We start from the raw sequence: 21,059 nt of genomic DNA, 5'->3' as shown, positions 1-21,059 counted from the left end.
TAAATATCTGGTCCCGCAGGTTTCAAATCCTTCCTGTCATTTTGTCCAATTCTGCATAGTCCATTAATTTCGTCTGCTATTCTTCTTTCGTCGGAATTTCTTCTTGTTTCCATTTCTGGGCTAACAATACTCTTGCCGCAGTTGTTGCATATAAAAACAATTTAATATCTTGCCTATTAATGTCCTGACCTATAATACCAAGTAAGAATGCTTCTGGTTTATAAAAAAATGTATATTTCAACACCCTTTTCATCTCATTATATATCATTTCCCAGAAGTTCTTTACTTTTTAACATTCCCACCACATGTGGTAAAATGTCCCTTCTTTTTCTTTACATTTCCAACATTTATTATTTGTCTTATGCATTTTAGCTAATTTCAGCGGTGTAATATACCCTCTATACATCGGAGGGCTGTCTTCTTCTCAGTCTAGCCTACCTCACAGGGTTGTTGTGGGTATTAAATGAGGAAGGGCAGACATGCATGCCTCCTTCAGCTCCTTGGATAACAAAAGGCTGGGATATAAATGCAATAAAATGGGGGGGGGGGATAGCCTGCAAATTGCTGCTTGCCTCCAGGCAGCCACGCAGCAAAGCACCACAACCTCTGGGTGTGATTTTCTTTCTTTCAGGCCCCAGGCAGGTGAGAAACCCAGGTGTGTGCAGGCGCCTCTTCCACCGCCCCTCCATCTATTGCAGATCGCAAGTGGGTTTTTTTTGGGGGGGGTATATTCACCTATTGCAGATCACAAGTGGGGTTTTTTTGGGGGGGGTATATTCACCTTAAGGGACACGGGTGGCCCTGTGGGTTAAACCACAGAGCCTAGGACTTGCTGATCAGAAGGTTGGCAGTTCGAATCCCTGCGACGGGGTGAGCTCTTGTCGCTCGGTCCCAGCTCCTGCCAACCTAGCAGTTCGAAAGCACGTCAAAGTGCAAGTAGATAAATAGGTACCGCTCCGGCGGGAAGGTAAACGGCGTTTCCGTGCGCTGCTCTGGTTCGCCAGAAGCGGCTTAGTCATGCTGGCCACATGACCCGGAAGCTGTACGCCGGCTCCCTTGGCCAATAAAGCGAGATGAGTGCCGCAACCCAAAGTCGGCCACGACTGGACCTAATGGTCAGGGGTCCCTTTACCCTTTACCCCATATTCACCTTAAAGTGGGGAGAAGGGCTGCAGCCCATTGGCAGAACTTTACATCTGTTTGCCATGCCGAATGTCCCAGGTAAACTTCCCCCCATTACCCATTCCGAAATTCTGCGCCGATCCCAGGTGTACAGAGTGATTTGCCCTGAATGGTTTGCTGTAGGTCGAGAAGGATTTCTGACTCTCGACTGTTTCGTAACATCAGCAACAAAACTGCTATGCTCACCTGAGCTGGAGCCAGGAGTTGCGTGGAATATCTGGTTCTGGAATGGAAACAGGCTCAGAGCATGCTCAGAGGCACCCTGCCCTTAAATTCTAATTGTTATGTCTTGTATGGCTACTGGGCTCTTGTTGGTTGATCTTGAGGGGGGGGGGTGATTCCCAGTAAAATTCAGCAAGCCTGCAGTCTACCTGCCTCTTAGGTACAGTTCCTGGCAATAAATGTGCCTCCTCTTGAGGAGGAAGAGGACGATTGATGCCCACATATACCTAGGTTGCCAATGGGGCTGAATTTATGCTGGGGCTCCCCAGAGCTCAGCCTTGAGAGAAAAAACAAGAGAGGCTTTGGGCATTTTAGGGACCAACAATTTTGCTGTGGCAGTTTTAAAGCAGATCTCCATTAAGGTTCTCCAGTGTTCTTGGGGTTATTTTTTTGCTGCAGTGCAAAAAGAATAAAAGGAAGCCACACCACAGCTCCTACCAGCCCAAGTCGCCTGACGCTGGTCATGTGGCTTTGCTGGCTGGCGCTGATAGTGAAGACTGCAACTCAGCGCCTGTGAAACCAGTCATATGATTCTGGGGCAGGTGGCAGTGTGGAAGGGCTGCTTGGGGCTGATAGGAAATGTAATCCATGATGCCTGGAGGGCACTGGGTCGGGGAACTCCGGCTTCCAAGAATACAACAAGGCCTCCTGTGCAGCTCTTTAGAAGCTACAGCTCCTCCCCTACGAAGAAAGCTTGCAGAGTTTGGGACTTTTTAGTTTAGAGAAAAGTAAAGAGGCGACATGCTAGAAGTTTACAAAATTAGGCCTGTCACGGAGAAAGTGCATGGGGAAAAGGTGCTCTCCCTCTCTCTCTTAACACCAGAAATTGTGGGTATGCAGCGACGCAGGATGTTGGAAGATTCAGGACACATAAAAGGAAGCACTTCTTTCTGCAGTGCATGTTAAACTGTGGAACTCCCTGCCACAGGAGGCCAACTTGGGTGGCTTTCTTCTTCTTCTTCTTCTTCTTCTTCTTCTTCTTCTTCTTCTTCTTCTTTGTTTGTTTATTTATTGGCTTTCACATATTACATTACAATACAAATGTACCAAAGCCAACACCATTTCCTCCCCATACATTTACATTTATATTCCCTCAATCCATCATATTATTCTTTTCTCCTTCCTCCCACTTCCCTCCGCCCCCACTCGATTTCCTCCACATTATACAATTTACAATAATCTTTGCATCCCACAGTCTTCTCAAATCATCTATATATTCTTATTATCTTTCCTTTATAATTTTTCTTCCATCCATTACTTCAAGTTTTAGTCTAGGCATATTAGCATATCTTTTCCTGAGCAATATTCATCAAAACATTTCCACTCCTTTTTTCATTTTTGATTCGACTGATTTCTTATTATAGCAGTTAATTTTTGCCAAAATTAAATATTCATTTAGTTTACAAATCCATTCCTCCTTTGTGGGTATAGTTTGTGACTTCCACCTAGCAGCAATCACTATTCTAGCAGCTGTAGTTGCACATAGGAAAATTCTTTTCTTTCCCTGTGGTATCACTTCATCTATCAGTCAGAGGAGATATGTCTTTGGTTTCTTTGTTATTGATATTTTCAACATCTTCTTTCGTTCTTCATGTACTACTATCCAAAATTTCTTAATTTCCTCACACTTCCACCACATATGTATTGTTGTTCCTATTTCTTGGGTGGCTTTCAAAGAGGATTGGACCAATTCATGGAGGAGGAGAGGGCTCTCAATGGCTACTAGCCATGATAATAATAATAATAATAATAATAATAATAATTTATTTACACCCCGCCCATCTGGCTGAGTTTCCCCAGCAACTCTGGGTGGCTCCCAATCGAGTCTTAAAAACTTCCCTGAACAGGGCTGCCTTCAGATGTCTTTTAAAGATTGGATAGCTGCTTATTTCCTTCACATCCGAAGGGAGGGCGTTCCACAGGGCGGGTGCCACCACCGAGAAGGCCCTCTGTCTGGTTCCCTGTAACCTCACGTCTCACAATGAGGGAACTGCCAGAAGGCCCTCGGTGCTGGACCTCAGTGTCCGGGCTGAACGATGGAGGTGGAGACGCTCCTTCAGGTATACAGGACCGAGGCCGTTTAGAGCTTTCAAGGTCAGCACCAACACTTTGAATTGTCCTCGGAAACGTACTTTGCTCTTTGGTCAGAGGCAGTAAAAGCTTCTGAATCCCAGTTGCTGGAACCCATTAGAAGAGAGTGTTGCTCTTGTGGCCTGATCCTGATTGCCTGTTTCCCACAAGAGGCAGCTGGTCAGCCACTGTGAGAACAGGGGTGCTGGACTGGAGGGACCCCTTGGGCCTCATCCAGCAGGCTCTTTTCACGTCCTTGAGCCTCTTATACATTACAAGGAGCGCCACTCTCTGCTGTGCGTATATATATATATACAAGCAGGCTCTCCTCTTTGTGAAAAAACCAGTTTCCTGCCTCCCCATCCTGCTGTGTAATTTCCTCGTCTCCCAGAACTTCTGCGAAATTATGACTCAGGGTCTCCCAAATGGCCGGCTGCTCTGGAAGAACGGCCCGACTTCCAGGCCCCCCACCCCAAGGTCAGATCCGTACCACCACTCAGAGCACACCCTGAGCAGGAAGAAACAGCAGGGATTCTCATTAAGACCCCTGGCATTCAAGCGGGCGCAATGCCAGAAACACGTACAGTACTGACTGCACAGGAACGCAAGAAACTGCCTTTGTTGTTCTTGTTTAGTCGTTTAGTCGTGTCCGCCTCTTCGTGACCCCCCGGACCAGAGCACGCCAGGCCCTCCTGTCTTCCACTGCCTCCCGCAGTTGGGTCAGATGGTAGCTTCGAGAACACTGTCCCACCATCTCGTCCTCTGTCGTCCCCTTCTCCTTGGGCCCTCCATCTTTCCAAACATCAGGGTCTTTTCCAGGGAATCTTCTCTTCTCATGAGGTGGCCAAAGTCTTGGAGCCTCAGCTTCAGGATCTGTCCTTCCAGTGAGCACTCAGGGCTGATTTCCTTCAGAATGGAGAGGTTGGATCTTCTTGCAGTCCATGGGACTCTCAAGAGTCTCCTCCAGCACCATAATTCAAAAGCATCCATTCTTTGGCGATCAGCCTTCTTTATGGTCCAGCTCTCATTTCCATACATCACTACAGTGGTACCTTGGGTTACGTACGCTTCAGGTTACAGACTCCGCTCACCCAGAAATAGTGCTTCAGGTTAAGAACTTTGCTTCAGGAGGAGAACAGAAATCGTGCTCTGGTGGCGCGGCGGCAGCAGGAGGCCCCATTAGCTAAAGTGCTGCTTCAGGTTAAGAACAGTTTCAGGTTAAGAACGGACCTCCGGAATGAATTAAGTACGGTACTTAACCCGAGGTACCACTGTACTGGGAAAGCCATAGCTTGAACTATACGGACGCAAGAAACTACCTTAGCCTCAGGCAACTGGCCCACCTAGTTCAGTCTACACTGACTGGCAGAAGCTGTCCAGGATTTCAGGCAGGGGGCACTCCCAGCTCTACCCGGGGATGCTGTCAGCACCTGAACCCAGGACCTTCTGCATCCAAAGCAGGTGTCCGCAAACGGGAGCATTTACATGGGGATAAAAGGGAGGAGAGAGATTTCTGAAACTGGATTGTAGCCTCTGTATGTGTTGCAGCTGCGATGTGGACAAAGAAGGGTCAGAAAGAGGATTTTAAAAAGAAGGAAGGAAAGAAAAAGGTCTCATGGATCTCTCTTGCAGGCTTCCCTCCCTTCTGCCTTCCCGGAATGAGGGCAGTTTTAAGAGAAGGCAGGTCACATGGCAGCAAGGGGAGGGTCCATAGACCAGGCAGGTAAATATGCTGTCAGCTGGTCATTTGAGATACTTCCACGCAGAGAGAGGTTCAGCTGGCAGCTGGCTGGCGTGAAAAAGCAGGAGCGAAAAAGCCTCTTCTGCAAACAGGAGCATGGAAACTCAGGTAGGGCTTCCTGTATGCTGACTTTGGGTCAGCCCAGCTCTGGGGATTCCCAATGTGGAAGATCCCTTCTTCATAAACTTCCTGCTCGCACACTGTGGGTCCCTGGTCCCTGGTCTTTGTGGAGGGGTGCAAGGGTCAAGCAGGGCTTGGACCCCTTGCGCTCTCTCTGTGGGGCTGCCTTTCCTGGTGCCCCATGTGCCCCAGATGTGTTACTATTTATTTTTTTAAAAACTTTTTAAATTGAGTTTTCAGGGGTTTTTTCCATTTCAAAATAAACATTTTACAAACTTTAACGACTTCCCTTCTTCTCCTTCCACGGTTCGTATCACATATCATACATTCCTGCACATTTTGCTATAACCATTCAAATCAATTTCCCCCTTTTACATCCAATATTGTTTACTCTGTTTAATTTATCTTTATGCTGCCGGCGTTTTGAGCTGTGTACAATTATTTTCCATGTATTCAATAATTATTCTCCACTCTTCTTTAAATATACGTTATTCTTGCTCTCTTATTCTCTGTGTTAAGCCTGCAAGTTCTATTGTAACATCTTAAAATTGCCAAACCTCTTTATGTGGGACCTGGCTCACTTTCCATTTGAGGGCTAACAGAACTATGCAGACCACCTTGTGCTCCTTGGAGAAAAATGGTGGGATGTAAGTGGTTTAATTCGGTTGTCTATTTTCTGACGTGGTTTATGACGACTTCTGTTGTAGTTATGTGCCTTTTTCATGTCGTAAGCTGCCCAGAGCATGGTTTGAACAGTGGAAAGGTGGCATACAAGTAAGATTATGTATATATAAATGCAATAAAGGTAAAGGACCCCTGACTGTTAGGTCCAGTTGCGGACAACTCTGGGGTTGTGGTGCTCATCTTGCTTTACTGGCCGAGGAAGCCGGCATCCAGCTTCCGGGTCATGTGGCCAGCAGGACTAAGCCGCTTCTGGCGAACCAGAGCAGCGCACGGAAACGCCGTTTACCTTCCCGCCGGAGCGGTACCTATTTATCTATTTGCACTTTGACGTGCTTCTGAACTGCTAGGTTGGCAGGAGCAGGGACCGAGCGACGGGAGCTCACCCCGTCGCAGGGATTCGAACTGCCGACCTTCCGATTGGCAAACCCAAGGCTCTGTGGTTTAGACCACAGCGCCATGTTTTATTTACCCATATATGAACCTGAGTTTTGATGGAGGGAGTGCAGAACGTTACACCTCAAAGAGTGCCTCTGGTTGCGTCTCCTAGAGCTTCATCAAACCTGGGGTCCAGAGCAGAAGGCAGCCGTGCTCCTCAATCTCTCCCTAATAATAATAATAATAATAATAATTTATTTATATCCCGCCCATCTGGCTGGGTTTCCCCAGCCACCCTGGGCGGCTTCCAACAAAACACTAAAATGCAATAACCTATTAAACATTAAAAGCTTCCCTAAACAGGGCTGCCTTCAGATGTCTTCTAAAAGTTTGGTAGTTGCTTTTCTCTTTGACATCTGCTGGGAGGGCGTTCCACAGGACGGGCGCCACCACCGAGAAGGCCCTCTGCCTGGTTCCCTGTAACTTGGCTTCTCGCAGTGAGGGAACCGCCAGAAGGCCCTCGGCGCTGGACCTCAGGGTCCGATGGGCAGAACGATGGGGGTGGATACGCTCCACCAGACTCTTCCAGCCAGCCTCCATGGAGTTCTGCTGCCCCACATCCTTTTAGCTGTTTCCAAAACCCTCCAGCAAAAGGACACTTTTTTCCTGTGCTGACATCAGGCTCCTCATAACCCTGGTGCCCTCTCCCTCCCAACGTTTTTTTTTTTATTATCTCCCCCCCATTACTCAGGACAGATGAAGGACAGTAATTGCCTTGTTAATTACTCTTAATGGTCCTGTCCTCTGGTCTCTTTGTTTCTTAATGGCACCTCTATCAACTGATCTCGTGAACAGGAAAACCAGTGTACTCTGTACTTTTACAACCCCTGTCAGCGCACCTTGATTCTCTAAACACTGATTAAACCCCAACAGCCAGGAATCTAGGGGGAGTCAGGGCACCCCCAAATCCATAACAGTACAATAAGTCAGACCTAGGTTAGATCTGCAAGCCATTTGTTGCTATGAACTGACAGTCGGCTTAACGGCAAAGGCAGATCTGGGCTGAAGACATGTTTCTGTTTTCACCTTTTCTTAAATATCATGGCTTAGCAAGCTTCTAAAACTTTCATGTACACCTCCCTCTGTGCTTTGCCTGTTCTTCTGTTAAGCTTGCATTTCAGCACAATTGCAATAAACACACATGGTTATGCTATACAGTGGTACCTCGGGTTAAGTACTTAATTCGTTCCGGAGGTCCGTACTTAACCTGAACCTGTTCTTAACCTGAAGCACCACTTTAGCTAATGGGGCCTCCTGCTGCCGCCGCATCACAAGAGCACAATTTCTGTTCTCATCCTGAAGCAAAGTTCCTAACCCGAGGTACTATTTCTGGGTTAGCGGAATCTGTAACCTGAAGCATCTGTAACCTGAAGCGTTTGTAACCTGAGGTACCACTGTATTAAAAACAAGTCCCATGATAATATCCAACCTTATGCTGCTTTCAACCTGCTATGACAGTATTCCTTTACGCTCCTTATCCATGGCTTATTAATAAACGAAGAATAATAATAAGATTTGGGGAACCGGGGTTGGAATTTGGTTTTGGTTAGGATTCAGGGTCATATGATAAGGCCTGGTCCCTGTGAAAAACAAGCAAAGCATTATTACTATTGTTATTGTTGTTGTTATTGTTATTGTTGTTGTTGTTGTTATACCCCACCGATCTGAATGGGTTGCCTCAGCTCCTCTGGGCAGCTTCCAACAGATATAAAAACAGAAGGAAACATTACACATTAAAATATTAGCCTTGGTGAAGACTTGACGCTTCCATCCCCCAAAAAGTTTTTGATTTGAGTTTCCACTGAAACGAGGCTGCATTTTAATGTTGTAATGTTGTATTTTAATCTTGTTTTTTAAGTTGTGCAGTGGTACCTTGGGTTAAGTACTTAATTCGTTCTGGAAGTCCGTTCTTAACCTGAAACTGTTCTTAACCTGAAGCACCACTTTAGCTAATGGGGCCTCCTGCTGCCGCCGCGCCGCCGGAGCACAATTTCTGTTCTTATCCTGAAGCAAAGTTCTTAACCTGAAGCACTATTTCTGGGTTAGCGGAGTCTGTAACCTGAAGCGTATGTAACCTGAAGCATATGTAACCTGAGGTACCACTGTATTTCAATCAGTTGTTTTTATATCTGCTGTTAGCCGAGCCTGGTCTTAGCTGGGGAGGGCGGGGTATAAATAAAATTTATACCTGTGGAAAACAAGCCAAGCTCCCAAAGCATTGTTGTTGTTGTTGTTGTTGTTGTTGTTGTTGTTATACCCCACCAATCTGAATGGGTTGCCCCATCTCCCCTGAGTGGCTTCCAACATATATAAAAACAGAAGGAAACATTACACATTAAAATGTTCAGAATGTCTCCCCGAAACCTCCTCAGGCTCTCCCATTGCAACCACTTGACCATTTTTCCACCTTCCCTTCCAGGTCCTGCGGTGCGTTGGCTGCCATGCCAGTCCTTAAGAACCCCTGCAAGCTCAAGATGGCCAACGGTGACACCAGCGGCGGCTCGCTGATCCTTGAGAAGGAAAGCCACCGAGGAACCAACCCTTTTGAGGAAGACCTTGAGGAGAACGAGAGAGACTCTTTCCTGGGCAGCGACTCCCCCGAGAGCAGAAACCCTTCCCCAGACGGCAGCGGCGGCACCTTCGAGCGGGGCCTTTTCAACGGCAGCCCCGAAGGGCGCTACAGGCGGCGGGCGACGCTGGAGAAGCTGGTGGGGCTGTCCCCCTTCCGCATGGGCAAAGGAAAGAAGAGCGGCGAGAAGAAGTCCCCCGGGGAGAAGGGCTCGGACAGGAGGTCCTTTTTGGGGCGCATGATGATCCCCTTGCCGGAGGGCAACCAGGGGACGCCGGAGAAGAGGAAGACCCGGCGCAGCTCCGAAGACTTCAGCCTGCTCCAGCTCCTGAACGGCCGCCGCAAGGAGAGCCTCTACGGTCTCGACTGCGGCCTCTCGGAGAAGGAGAACGGCGGTGGGGGAGACAAGCGGATGTCATTCCTCAAGATCGGGCTGGGAGGGAAGGTGCGCAGGGCTTCGCTGGTGGAGAAGCTCAACCAGACTGAGGCGCCGGATCCGGCCCCCGTCACAGAGGAGGCTGAGGTCAAGGTCAAGGAACCGCTCTCTGGTGAGTCTGTCATTTTTGCCTTCTTCAGCAGGAGAGTTCCTCAGCCTTCATGTTGGAGCTGTTGCGAATAATAATAATAATAATAATAATAATAATAATAATAATAATTTATTTGTACCCTGCCCATCTGGCTGGGTCTCCCCAGCCACTCCGGGCGGCTTCTAACAAAAATTAAAAATACATTAAAATGTCACGCATTAAAAACTTCCCTGAACAGGGCTGCCTTCAGATGTCTTCTAAATGTCAGGTACATCTGGTTACATACTTATGATAATTCATTCTGGAGGTCCGTTCTTAACCTGAAACTGTTCCTAACCTGAAGCACCACTTTAGCTAATGGGGCCTCCCGCTGCCGCCACCGCATGATTTCTGTTCTCATCCTGAAGCAAAGTTATTAACCCAAGGTAATATTTCTGGTTAGCGGAGTCTGTAACCTGAAGCGTATGTAACCTGAAGCGTATGTAACCCGAGGTACCACTCTAGTTGTTTATCTCTTTGACATCTGATGGGGGGGGGTTCCACAGGGCGGGTGCCACCACCAAGAAGGCCCTCTGCCTGGTTTCCTGTAGCTTTGCTTCTCGCACTGAGGGAACTGCCAGAAGGCCCTCAGAGCTGGACCTCAACGTCCGGGCAGAACGATGGGGGTGGAGACGCTCCTTCAGGTATACTGGACCGAGGCCATTTAGGGCTTTAAACAACACTTTGAATTGTGCTCGGAAACATACTTGGAGCCAACGTAGGCCTTTCAAGACTGGTGTTATGTGGTCTCGGCAGGCACCTAAAGTCCCCAGTCTAGCTGCCGCATTCTGGATTAGTTGTGCTGTTCTTGCTTCTATCCACAGTGGAACTTTGGTTGCTGAACGTTTCGGCTTCCGAACGTCGACAACCTAGAATGTTTCTGTTTTCGAACGCGCCTCGGCTTATTCAGTTTTTTCCTCCATTGGTTCACCCCTAGCTCTTCTGCATTTTTTGAAGCCTCCTAATGTTTAGTTGAGGGACACGGGTGGCGCTGTGGGTAAAACCTCAGCGCCTAGGGCTTGCCGATCGCATGGTTGGCAGTTCGAATCCCCGCGGTGGGGTGCGCTCCCGTCGTTCGGTCCCAGCGCCTGCCAACCTAGCAGTTCGAAAGCGCTCCCCGGTGCAAGTAGATAAATAGGGACCGCTTACCAGCGGGAAGGTAAACGGCGTTCCGTGTGCTGCGCTGGCTCGCCAGATGCAGCTTGTCACGCTGGCCACGTGACCCGGAAGTGTCTGCGGACAGCGCTGGCTCCCGGCCTATAGAGTGAGATGAGCGCACAACCCTAGAGTCTGGCAAGACTGGCCCGTACGGGAAGGGGTACCTTTACCTTTAATGTTTAGTTGGAATCTCCTTTCACGTTGGGTCACCCCCTCTGGAGCAGCGGAAAAGGAGCTTTCTCCTTCTTCTATGTGACAGCCTTTCACCTATTTGAAAACGGCTGGCATTTCCCCTTCACAATGTACGCTGTTCTGGAGAGAGCTGGTTTGTGCAGTCCTGTGCTGGACACTGTGCAAAGACGGGACACCGTGTAAGCCAGCTTCCTATCTTCTGACGGGATCAGCCTTGGCCCAGAACCTCACAGAATCGACCCGGCCGTTTCTCATCGAAAAGACTTTAATGTTGGGCTGTTGAAAGTTGTGCCTTGGCAGCTGATCTTTGGCTGTCTGCAAAGTCCTTCCCAAGGGGACTGGAAACAAGACCTGATGGTTTTATTTTTTCCCCCTCTTCGCTCCAGGGCCAGCCTGTTTACTCAGGTTATGGCTGGGGAGAAGCTAATGAAGGGGTCTTTCTTTTCTTTTTTTGCTTTTTGTTCTCCCCGGCTCATTGTTCCAGCCTGATTGACCCTCCTGATTGCAGGGGTAGAAATGCAGCCCATTGACCTTGCTGGGGAATGTGCCCTGAGGGAAGGAAAAAGACTCCAAGAGCTCTGGGAGAGAGCAGGGCAAAAGGAGGGAAATGAATATGCAGAACCAATTCAACTTTGCTCCACAATCCTGCAGAGAGCCTTCCTTCCTCTCCCAAAATTTCAGCCGCCTGCCAAAGATAGCCTCCATCACCCTAGATTGCAAGACTGAAAACAAACCCCCCTCCCCTTATAAAACTGTGTCTCATGCCTCTGCTTGCTCGCTTGTCTGCCTGTCTGCCTTCTGCTGCTCCAGCACAGAATCATGGCATTGTTGAGTTGGAAGGCACCACGAGGGTCATCTAGTCCAACCCCCTGCAACGCAGAAATCTTTTGCCCAATGTGACCCGTAAAACATCCATTTCGAAGATCTGCGGTGCTCAGAAACCCCCTCCAAAGCATTCTTTTTAATTTAGAAAAAAGACCTATAAAACCAGTCATTAATTTTCCTTTACAGTGGTACCTCGGGTTACATAAGCTTCAGGTTACAGACTCCGCTAACCCAGAAATATTACCTCGGGTTAAGAACTTTGCTTCAGGATGAGAACAGAAATCGTGCTCCCGCGGTGCAGCGGCAGCAGGAGGCCCCATTAGCTAAAGTGGTACCTCAGGTTAAGAACAGTTTCAGGTTAAGAATGGACCTCCGGAACGAATTAAGTACTTAACCCAAGGTAACACTGTATATCCCACTTTTTCCTCCAAGGAGCATGGGTCTCTCCTTATTCATCCCATCCCCACAACAACCTTGTGAGGGAGGCTAGGCTGAGAGGTAGGCTAGACTGCCTGCCCCACGAGCCTCATAGGGAAGGGGGGAATTCGAACCCAGGTCTTCCAGGTCCCAGCCTGACACTATAACGAGCCGCTGCACCACACTGACTCTTGAATGCAACCAGACGTGGCAATTCATATTATTTATTTGTTAGTTCTTCAACTAAGGTCCCAGGATGGGCTACAGCAATTTAACCACAGTGCTGAAAACGTTTTAAAACAAGTGGCGCTGTGGTCTAAACTACAGAGCCTAGGACTTGCCGATCAGAAGGTCGGCGGTTCGAATCCCAGCGACGGGGTGAGCTCCCTTTGCTCGGTCCCTGCTCCTGCCAACCTAGCAGTTCGAAAGCACATCAGAGTGCAAGTAGATAAGTAGGGACCGCTGAAGCGGGAAGGTAAACGGTGTTTCCGTGCGCTGCTCTGGTTTCGCCAGAAGCAGCTTAGTCATGGTGGCCACATGACCCAGAAGCTGTCTGCGGACAAACGCCGGCTCCCTCGACCTGTAGAGCGAGATGAGCGCACAACCCCAGAGTCGTCGCTCTTTACCTTTACAGTCACAAAAGGCTCGTAAAAACATACACCTTGGGCAGGGGTCAGCAAACTTTTTCAGCAGGTGGCCGGTCTGCTGTCCCTCAGACCTTGGGGGTGAACTATATTTTTTGGGGGGAAATGAATGAATTCCTATGCCCCACAAATAACCCAGAGATGCATTTTAAATAAAAGCACACATTCTACTCATGTAAAAACACCAGGCAGGCCCCACAAATAACCCAGAGATGCATTTTAGATAAAAGCACACATTCTACTCATGTAAAAACACACTGATTCCTGGACCGTCCGTGGGCCGGATTTAAAAGGCGATTGGGCCGCATCCGCCCCCCGGGCCTTAGGTTGCCTACCCATGACTTGGGTATCAAACTCGAGGGTGAACAGGTGTGCAATGTCAGGTGTGCAATGAAGGTTCCAGGGATGTCTCTGTGTGGGGAAGGAGTTCCACAGCTTAGGGGCTGCCCTAGAGAAAACTGTCTCCCGCTGGGCTACCCCACAAGCCTCTGAGGGTAGAGGGACCACCAACTCTGGCCAGCTCAGCACCCAAGAGCAGGGCTGGCCCGAGGGAGGCGAACCCCAAAATGTTGTGCACCCCCACAATGGTGTGAGTGAAGATCTACATCGGGAACAAGGACAGGAGGAATCATAGAATTGTAGAATTGGAAGGGACCCCGAGATTCCAACCCGCAGGAAGGCAAGAATCTTTTGCCCAATGTGGGGTTCGAACCCATGGCCGCCAGATTAAGAATCTCATGTCTACTGACTGAGCTGGGGGCGGCAGCCATGGGCATACGGGGGATTTATTTTAGGGGGGGCAGGCTTTAAGTTTGGGCGGCAGAACCGACTTATCTGAGCTGGGCATGTTTAGCCTGGAGAAGAGGAGGTTAAGGGGTGATATGATAGCCATGTTCAAATATATAAAAGGATGTCACATAGAGGGGGAAGAAAGGTTGTTTTCTGCTGCTCCAGAGAAGCGGACACGGAGCAATGGATCCAAACTACAAGAAAGAAGATTCCACCTAAACATTAGGAAGAACTTCCTGACAGTAAGAGCTGTTTGACAGTGGAATTTGCTGCCAAGGAGTGTGGTGGAGTCTCCTTCTTTGGAGGTCTTTAAGCAGAGGCTTGACAACCATATGTCAGGAGTGCTCTGATGGTGTTTCCTGCTTGGCAGGGGGTTGGACTCGATGGCCCTTGTGGTCTCTTCCAACTCTATGATTCTATGAGATGCAATTGGTCATTTAGTTAAGGATTTTTGTTTACTTGATTTGGGGGGGGGGCAGCTGCCTCTCTGCCCCCCCCCCAGCTATGCCCATGGCTGCAGCCCCTCTTTTCCGCCAAGGGGCTGCTGTAGAGGTGACATGGGGGGCTGCCAAAGAGGCAACAAAACTGGCCTCCTAGGGGCAGACTGCACCGGGCAATGAATTCCTGGCCGTCCCTCTACATCCTGCCGCCTGAGGCCATCGCCTCGCCTTGCCTCTTGGGTGGGTCGGCCCTGCCTGAGAGGGTCTGCAGAGAAGGAGGCTGGTTTTCAGGTCCTCAGAGTCTGGGTCTTCAACGTGAGCACCTCGAATTGGGCCCTGAAACGACTTGGCAACCCTCTCCGCTGTTGCAAAACGGGGGTTTTTATGGCTGAACGGAAGCGGCTCAATTTTGCCCAGGTTGCCCAGCGCCAGGGGGGTTCCATCCCACCCCGACCGGCAGGGGTCAAGCTTGTGTGTCTGTATCCGTGCGTCTGCTATCCCATGCGGGGAAGATCTTGAGTCCTGGCAGCCGTTCTGCCCAGGGCGGTGGGAGGCTGCTATATAAATACACAGCGGAGGCAGCTAACGGAAGCAATAAGTTAAACAACATGTTTCTGGGGCTGGGAGAGGTGAGGACTGCGGCCGGGAGCCAGTTCTGTCACCCTCTGTCCCTGCCATGGGGCCGCACGCACCAGTGGCGTAGCGTGGGGGGTGCAGGGGGGGCCGGCCGCACCGGGCACAATATCTGGGGGTTAGGGTTAGGGGCGCAAATCCACAGGTTAGGGGGCGCAAATCCACGGGTTAGGGGGCGCAAATTACTTGCCTTGCCCCGGGTGCTGACAACCCACGCTACGCCACTGGCACGCACTGCTGCAACAAGAAGAGGCAGCACCCAGAGCTGAGGCTGATGGGGTGCCCCCCATCCTCAGACACTCCCCGCCCCTCGGCCTGTGGAGCTGTGAGCTTAAGGGTGGGGGGCAAGCTGTGACCAATAAGATGTCCTTGGGGCTCTCAGCTCTCATCGGGGTCGGTCAAGCAGGCCCAGGTCATTTAGGACGATGGAGGTTGTGGTCCAGTGGCTCCCAAATGTTTTTTTTGGGGGGGGCCCCCCACCCGCTTGGTTCCATGAACTTGTCCCCCCCCCCATTGTCCGCTATCCTACCCGATAAAAAAGCATTATTCGGAAGAGCAGTTTGCATGGCCTGCTAAGGAATACTGTAGCACATTCAGATTCAAAACAAGGGGCAACTGCTGTATTTTTTGCTCCATAAGACGCACCTGACCATAAGACGCACCTAGTTTTTAGAGGAGGAAAACAAGAAAAAAAATATTCTGAATGAAACAGTGGATGTATGATTTTTGTGGTTCATGCTGTAGCCACAGACATGTGATTTGATGGTGAGTTTAGGGTATCTGAATGCAAAAATCCATGTGGATCCGTGCTTTGTAACCACGTTTTTGCGCCATTGCGGCCCCAGGCAACAGTGGGTGCATGGTTTTTTTGGTGAGGCTGTAGCCATGAACATGCTATGTGATCTGATGGTGAATTTGGGGTGACCCAATGTAAAAATCCTGAGGATCCATGGGCTTTTACCTCCCCCCTCCCAGGCAGCCTCCCTTATCTCCCTCCTGATCGCTTACAGATCAGCTGTTTCCTTTCAACACTCCCTTCCCTCTTGTTTGCTTTAGTGACTTTTCCTTAGCTGGAGCAGTTTTTTGCTCCTCCTTTTCTTCTATTTTCTCTCCTTAGTGCTTTAGTCTTCCTGTCTCCTCTCCTTGCAAGTTTGCTGTCTTTACCTCCCCCCTCCCAGGCAGCCTCCTTTATCGCTAGCATCCCTTATCTCCCTCCTGATTGCTTGCCGATCAGCAGCGTCATTTCAACACCCACTTCCCTCTTTCAAAAAAAGAAGAAGAAAAAAGAAGCATGATCTGCTTTTTGCCCCTGGGCAATTCGGCTCCAGGGACCACACATTTGCTCCACAAGATGCACAGACATTTCCCCTTACTTTTTAGGAAGAAAAAAGTGTGTCTTGTGGAGTGAAAAAGACGGTAATTGCACATTTATTCAGAGCCCCGTTAAAACTCTTCAGTTGAATTAATTTCTGCAAAACAGATGAACTTGATCCAGAGCTTTTCAAAGCCTGGCCATCCTTTGCGCCTCCAGTGCCCATCTTGTCACCGCTTTCCCTCTTGATATCCCACCTTTGCCTCCCAAAGGATGGTTCCGCTCCCCTTTCAACCCCCACTACAACCCTGTGAGGTAGGTTAGGCTGAGAGGGCGACTGGCCACTGGAGCTTCATGGTTGAGTGGTGATTCGAACCCTAGTCTCGCAGGTCCTAGTCTGACACTCTAATCCAGGGGTCAGCAAGGTTTACCGGCCATGGGCCGGATCACTCCCACGGAGATCGTCCATGGGCCAGACTGGCGCAGCGCAATGCCAGAAATCGCGTCTGCGCATGTCCGCGGTGCCAGAAATCGCTTCTGCGCATGCCCAGATGCCGAAAATCATGCCTGCGCAGAAGCGATTTCCGGCATCTGGACATGCGCAGATGTGATTTCCGGTATCTTCACATGCGCAGATGCGATTTCAGGCGCCGCTCAGCGTGTCGCTGCACCGTGCTGCGCTGGTTTAGCGCAGCATGCGGGGGACTTGCCGAATGGGCGACTTGGTTTGGGGGTGGGTCGTGGGCTGGTAAAACGGTTTTCGTGGGCTGCATCCGGCCCATAGGCCGAACGTTGCCAACCCCTGCTCTAACCCATGGGTAGGCAAACTAAGGCACGGGGGCCGGATGCGGCCCAATCATCTTCTAAATCCAGCCTACGGGCGGTCCGGGAATCAGCGTGTTTTTACATGAGTAGAATGTATCCTTTTATCCTTCTGGCGGTTCCCTCATTGCAAGAAGTGAGGTTACAGGGAACCAGACAGAGGGCCTTCTCGGTGGTGGCTCCCGCCCTGTGGAACGCCCTCCCTTCAGATGTGAAGGAAATAAGCAGCTATCCTATCTTTAAAAGACATCTGAAGGCAGCCCCGTTCAGGGAAGTTTTTAATATTTAACACTGTACTGTTTTTAACACTTGTTTGGGAGCCGCCCAGAGTGGCTTGGGAAACTCAGCCAGATGGGCGGGGTATAAATAAATTATTATTATTGTTGTTGTTGTTGTTATTATTATTATTATTATTATATTTAAAATGCATCTCTGGGTTATTTGTGCAGCATAGGAATTGGTTCACTTTTCCCCCTTCAAAATATAGTCCGGCCCACCACATGGTCTGAGGAACGCTGGACCGGCCCCCTGCTGGAAAAGTTTGCTGACCCCTGCTCTAACCATTAAGCTGTGCTGGCTCTCCATCCATCTAGTCGAGTTGCCTACAGGGTCTCATGCTATGTGAGATTCTTTGAAGTGGAGTTGAGAGGGGTTGACTCTACATGCAAAGCACCTACTCTGTCACCGTGCTGTGGTGTCTCCCATCATCTACCAAGGATGGGTCGCTGGTGAGGTGTACAGGGTCTTATTTATTTATTTATCCATTTGTTTGTTTGTTATACAGTGGTATCTCGGGTTACATACGCTGCAGGTTACATACACTTCAGGTTACAGACTCCGCTAACCCAGAAATAGTGCTTCAGGTTAAGAACTTTGCTTCAGGATGAGAACAGAAATCGTGCTCTGGCGGCACGGCGGCAGCGGGAGACCCCATTAGCTAAAGTGGTTCTTCAGGTTAAGAACAGTTTCAGGTTAAGTACAGACCTCCAGAACGAATTAAGTACTTAACCCGAGGTACCACTGTACCACCCTTCATCTGTAAATCTCAGGGTGGTTCACAACATTAAAATAAAAGATAAAAAACCCACAAAATATATTAAAAAGAATAAAAACGTAACCTCTCCACTTCCTCCCACAACAAATTTAAAAGGGTATCGCATGCCAATCAGTCAAAGGCCTGGTTGAAGAGGAACTAGCACCTAAAGGTGTATAATGAAGGCACCAGGCAAACTTCCCTGGGGAGAGCTTTCCACAAATGGGGAGCCACCGCAGAAAAGGCCCCGTTCTTGTGTTGCCACTCTCTGGACCCCACGTAGAGAAGACACACAAAGAAGGGCCTCAGGAGATGATTTCAGGGTCCGGGTAGGTTTATATGGAAAGAGGCAGTCCTTGAAGTATTGCGGTCCTGAGCCGTTTAAGGCTTTATAGATCAAAACCAGCACTTTGAATTGGGCCCGGAAACTAATTGGTAGCCCGTGCTAGACCGTCTTGCCCCAGTGAGCAACCTAGCTGCCAAATTCTGCCCCAGCTGGAGTTTCCAAACTGCCTTAAGAGGCGGCCCCACGTATAACGTGATGCAGGATGTCTCGGGTCGCGCCCCGTGCGTCTTGTGACATTGTTTCTCGCACCAGAGATTAAACACAAGACATAAGGCCAGGAAGCGCAGATTCCAAGCAAGCCTGATCACCTTTTAAAGATTAGCCCCTGGCTAATGCAGGAATGTGGGTTAGGAAGAGGACAGGAGCTGGGAAATGATGGAAAACCTTGTGACTTGAAACATGGAACAAGGCTGCATTGTCTGTGAGCAGAGTCAACATGGGATGGCCAGAGATAATAGCATTAGTGACGGCAACCCCCAAATCCAGCCGTTGTTTCAGTCTGTGTGTGGGCAGACATTATCTCCTTGCAAGGTCACACCCAGGGTTTTTGTGAAGTGCCGTCAGACGCATAGCCAGACCAAGTACCTCTGAGGTCAGAGGTCATCACTTCCCAGGTTGCTCCAAGACGCTTTTTGGTCTGAGGTTGGGGGCATCATGCAGGGAGGAGCTGTCTGAAACCAAAACCCTTCACCTATTGCGCTGGTCCCCAAAGGTTTTCATTAGACCACCGTTCCATTGGTTCCATGAAGTCGTTCCCAGTGCCCCTGACTCGGCCCTATAAAAGCATCCTAGCACTTTGCATTGTCCGCTAAGGAAGATAATAACATAATAAAACGCAAAACAGACAACAATGAACTGCACGTCTATTCAAAATAAAAGGAAAACTTGTTGTTGTTTAGTCGTTTAGTCGTGTCCGACTCTTCGTGGCCCCCTGGACCAGAGCACACCAGGCACTCCTGTCTTCCACTGCCTCCCGCAGTTTGGTCAAACTCATGCTGGTAGCTTCGAGAACACTGTCCCACCATCTCATCCTCTGTCGTCCCCTTCTCCTTGGGCCCTCCATCTTTCCCAACATCAGGGTCTTTTCCAGGGAGTCTTCTCTTCCCATGAGGTGGCCAAAGTCTTGGAGCCTCAGCTTCACGATCTGTCCTTCCAGGGAGCACTCAGGGCTGATTTCCTTCAGAATGGAGAGGTTTGATCTTCTTGCAGTCCATGGGACTCATGCTGGCCACATGACCCGGAAGCTGTACGCCGGCTCCCTCGGCCAATAAAGCGAGATGAGCGCCACAACCCCAGAGTCGGCCACGACTGGACCTAATAGTCAAGGGTCCCTTTACCTTTACCTTTTTATGCTGTATGCTGAAATGGCTCCTAGACACAATTTTGGATCTCTTTTTCCTCCTTGTGCTCCAGTTCTGGAAATCCTGAACCTGATCCACCAAAGGGATCTCCTGGTGGCCGACGAACACATCATCGAACTGGAGGCCGAATGTGAGCAGGATGGGCAGCAGAGCACAGAGGGCAGCGAGGTCCGGAAATCGGGGAGCCGGAAAGCCAAGGATGTGGCGCTGCTGTATGAGGCCTTGCAGAAGGAGCTCTGGGCCGTCCTGGCTGAGTCTCTGGCCGCCAAGAGCTCCTGTTCGGCCCTGGAGCTCGTGGTGAGAGTGATTGAGCAGGAGGAGGACACGGACCGCAAGTGGCTGGCGGCTCAAGGGGACCGGGCAGGCGGGTGCGGACCCCGGCCACGAGCCATGAGGCAGCAGTGGGCCGAGGCAGTGCGCCAGCTGGTCGGACAGCGGCTGCGCCAGTGCACCGAGGGCAGGGTCCTCCCCGTGGCCACGCAGATGGACCGCCTGGCCAAGTGCGCCCTGGAGGACCTGTGCACCGTCAAGTTCCACCTCTTGCACGCCTACCCCAAGGAATACGAGGCCTTCGGGGTCTACCTGTGCAGCTTCCACCAGGGACTCGCCAGGTGCCTAGCCGAGGCGGTACAGAAGAAGCTGAGCATCTCCGACCTCTACTTCGTCCTCGATTGGAGCAGCAACATCTACCAGAGGTAAAAGGCAGGGACGGATCTGGCCTGTCTGCATGCCCTCCAACGTTTTTCTGATATTATTATTCTATAATAATATTAATAATAACTGGGTTGCCCCAGTGACTGGGTGGCTTCCGACATACAGTGCTACCTCAGGTTACATACGCTCCAGGTTACAGACTCTGCTAACCCAGAAATAGTGCTTCAGGTTAAGAACTTTGCTTCAGGATGAGTACAGAAATCGTGTTCCGGCGGCGCGGCAGCAGCAGGAGGCCCCAATAGCTAAAGTGGTGCTTCAGACTAAGAACAGTTTCAGGTTAAGAACGGACCTCCGGAACGAATTAAGCACTTAACCCGAGGTAACACTGTATATAAAAAGATAATTAAACACTGAACTTTTTAATTTAAAAAAATCATCCCTATACAGTGGTACCTCAGGTTAAGAACTTAATTCGTTCTGGAGGTCCGTTCTTAACCTGAAATTGTTCTTAACTTGAGGTACCACTTTAGCTAATGGGGCCTCCTGCTGTCGCTGCACGATTTCTGTTCTCATCCTGAAGCAAAGTTCTTAACCTGAGGTACTATTTCTGGGTTAGCGGAGTCTGTAACCTGAAGCGTCTGTAACCCGAGGTACCGCTGTACAGGGCTGCCTTCAAATGTCTTCTAAAGGTTGTACAGTTACTTATCTCCGTGACTCGGGGATCACATAACTCTAGACCTTCCAACGTTTCTCCAATGAAAATAGGGACATCCTAGGGAAAAGAGGGGACGCAGGTGGTGCTGTGGGTTAAACCACAGAGATTAGGACTTGCCGATCAGAAGGT

The 21,059-nt window shown here is 49.7% G+C and overlaps 1 protein-coding gene across 2 annotated transcripts in view; it reads left to right on the top strand.

Moving 5' to 3' along the window:
* Window positions 1–21,059, top strand: part of EXOC3L2 (exocyst complex component 3 like 2) — a 49,660-nt gene that overhangs the window by 1,883 nt on the left and 26,718 nt on the right. The window contains exons 1-3 of one of the 2 annotated variants that reach the window (XM_083455006.1): window positions 4,933–5,323; window positions 8,874–9,571; window positions 19,614–20,256. In XM_083455006.1, the coding sequence (XP_083311132.1) occupies window positions 8,896–9,571; window positions 19,614–20,256 (1,319 nt within the window). In that variant the 5' untranslated portion in view covers window positions 4,933–5,323; window positions 8,874–8,895. Of the gene's footprint in view, window positions 1–4,932; window positions 5,324–8,873; window positions 9,572–19,613; window positions 20,257–21,059 lie in introns of those variants that run through there. The other variant, XM_083455005.1, reaches the window with a different exon arrangement.

This window comes from Podarcis tiliguerta (assembly GCF_965153285.1).
Source record: "Podarcis tiliguerta genome assembly, chromosome: 8".
NCBI classification, from domain to species: domain Eukaryota; kingdom Metazoa; phylum Chordata; class Lepidosauria; order Squamata; family Lacertidae; genus Podarcis; species Podarcis tiliguerta.
The sequence above is the reverse complement of the archived record's forward strand: the minus strand, read 5'-3'. Positions and strand labels throughout refer to the sequence as shown.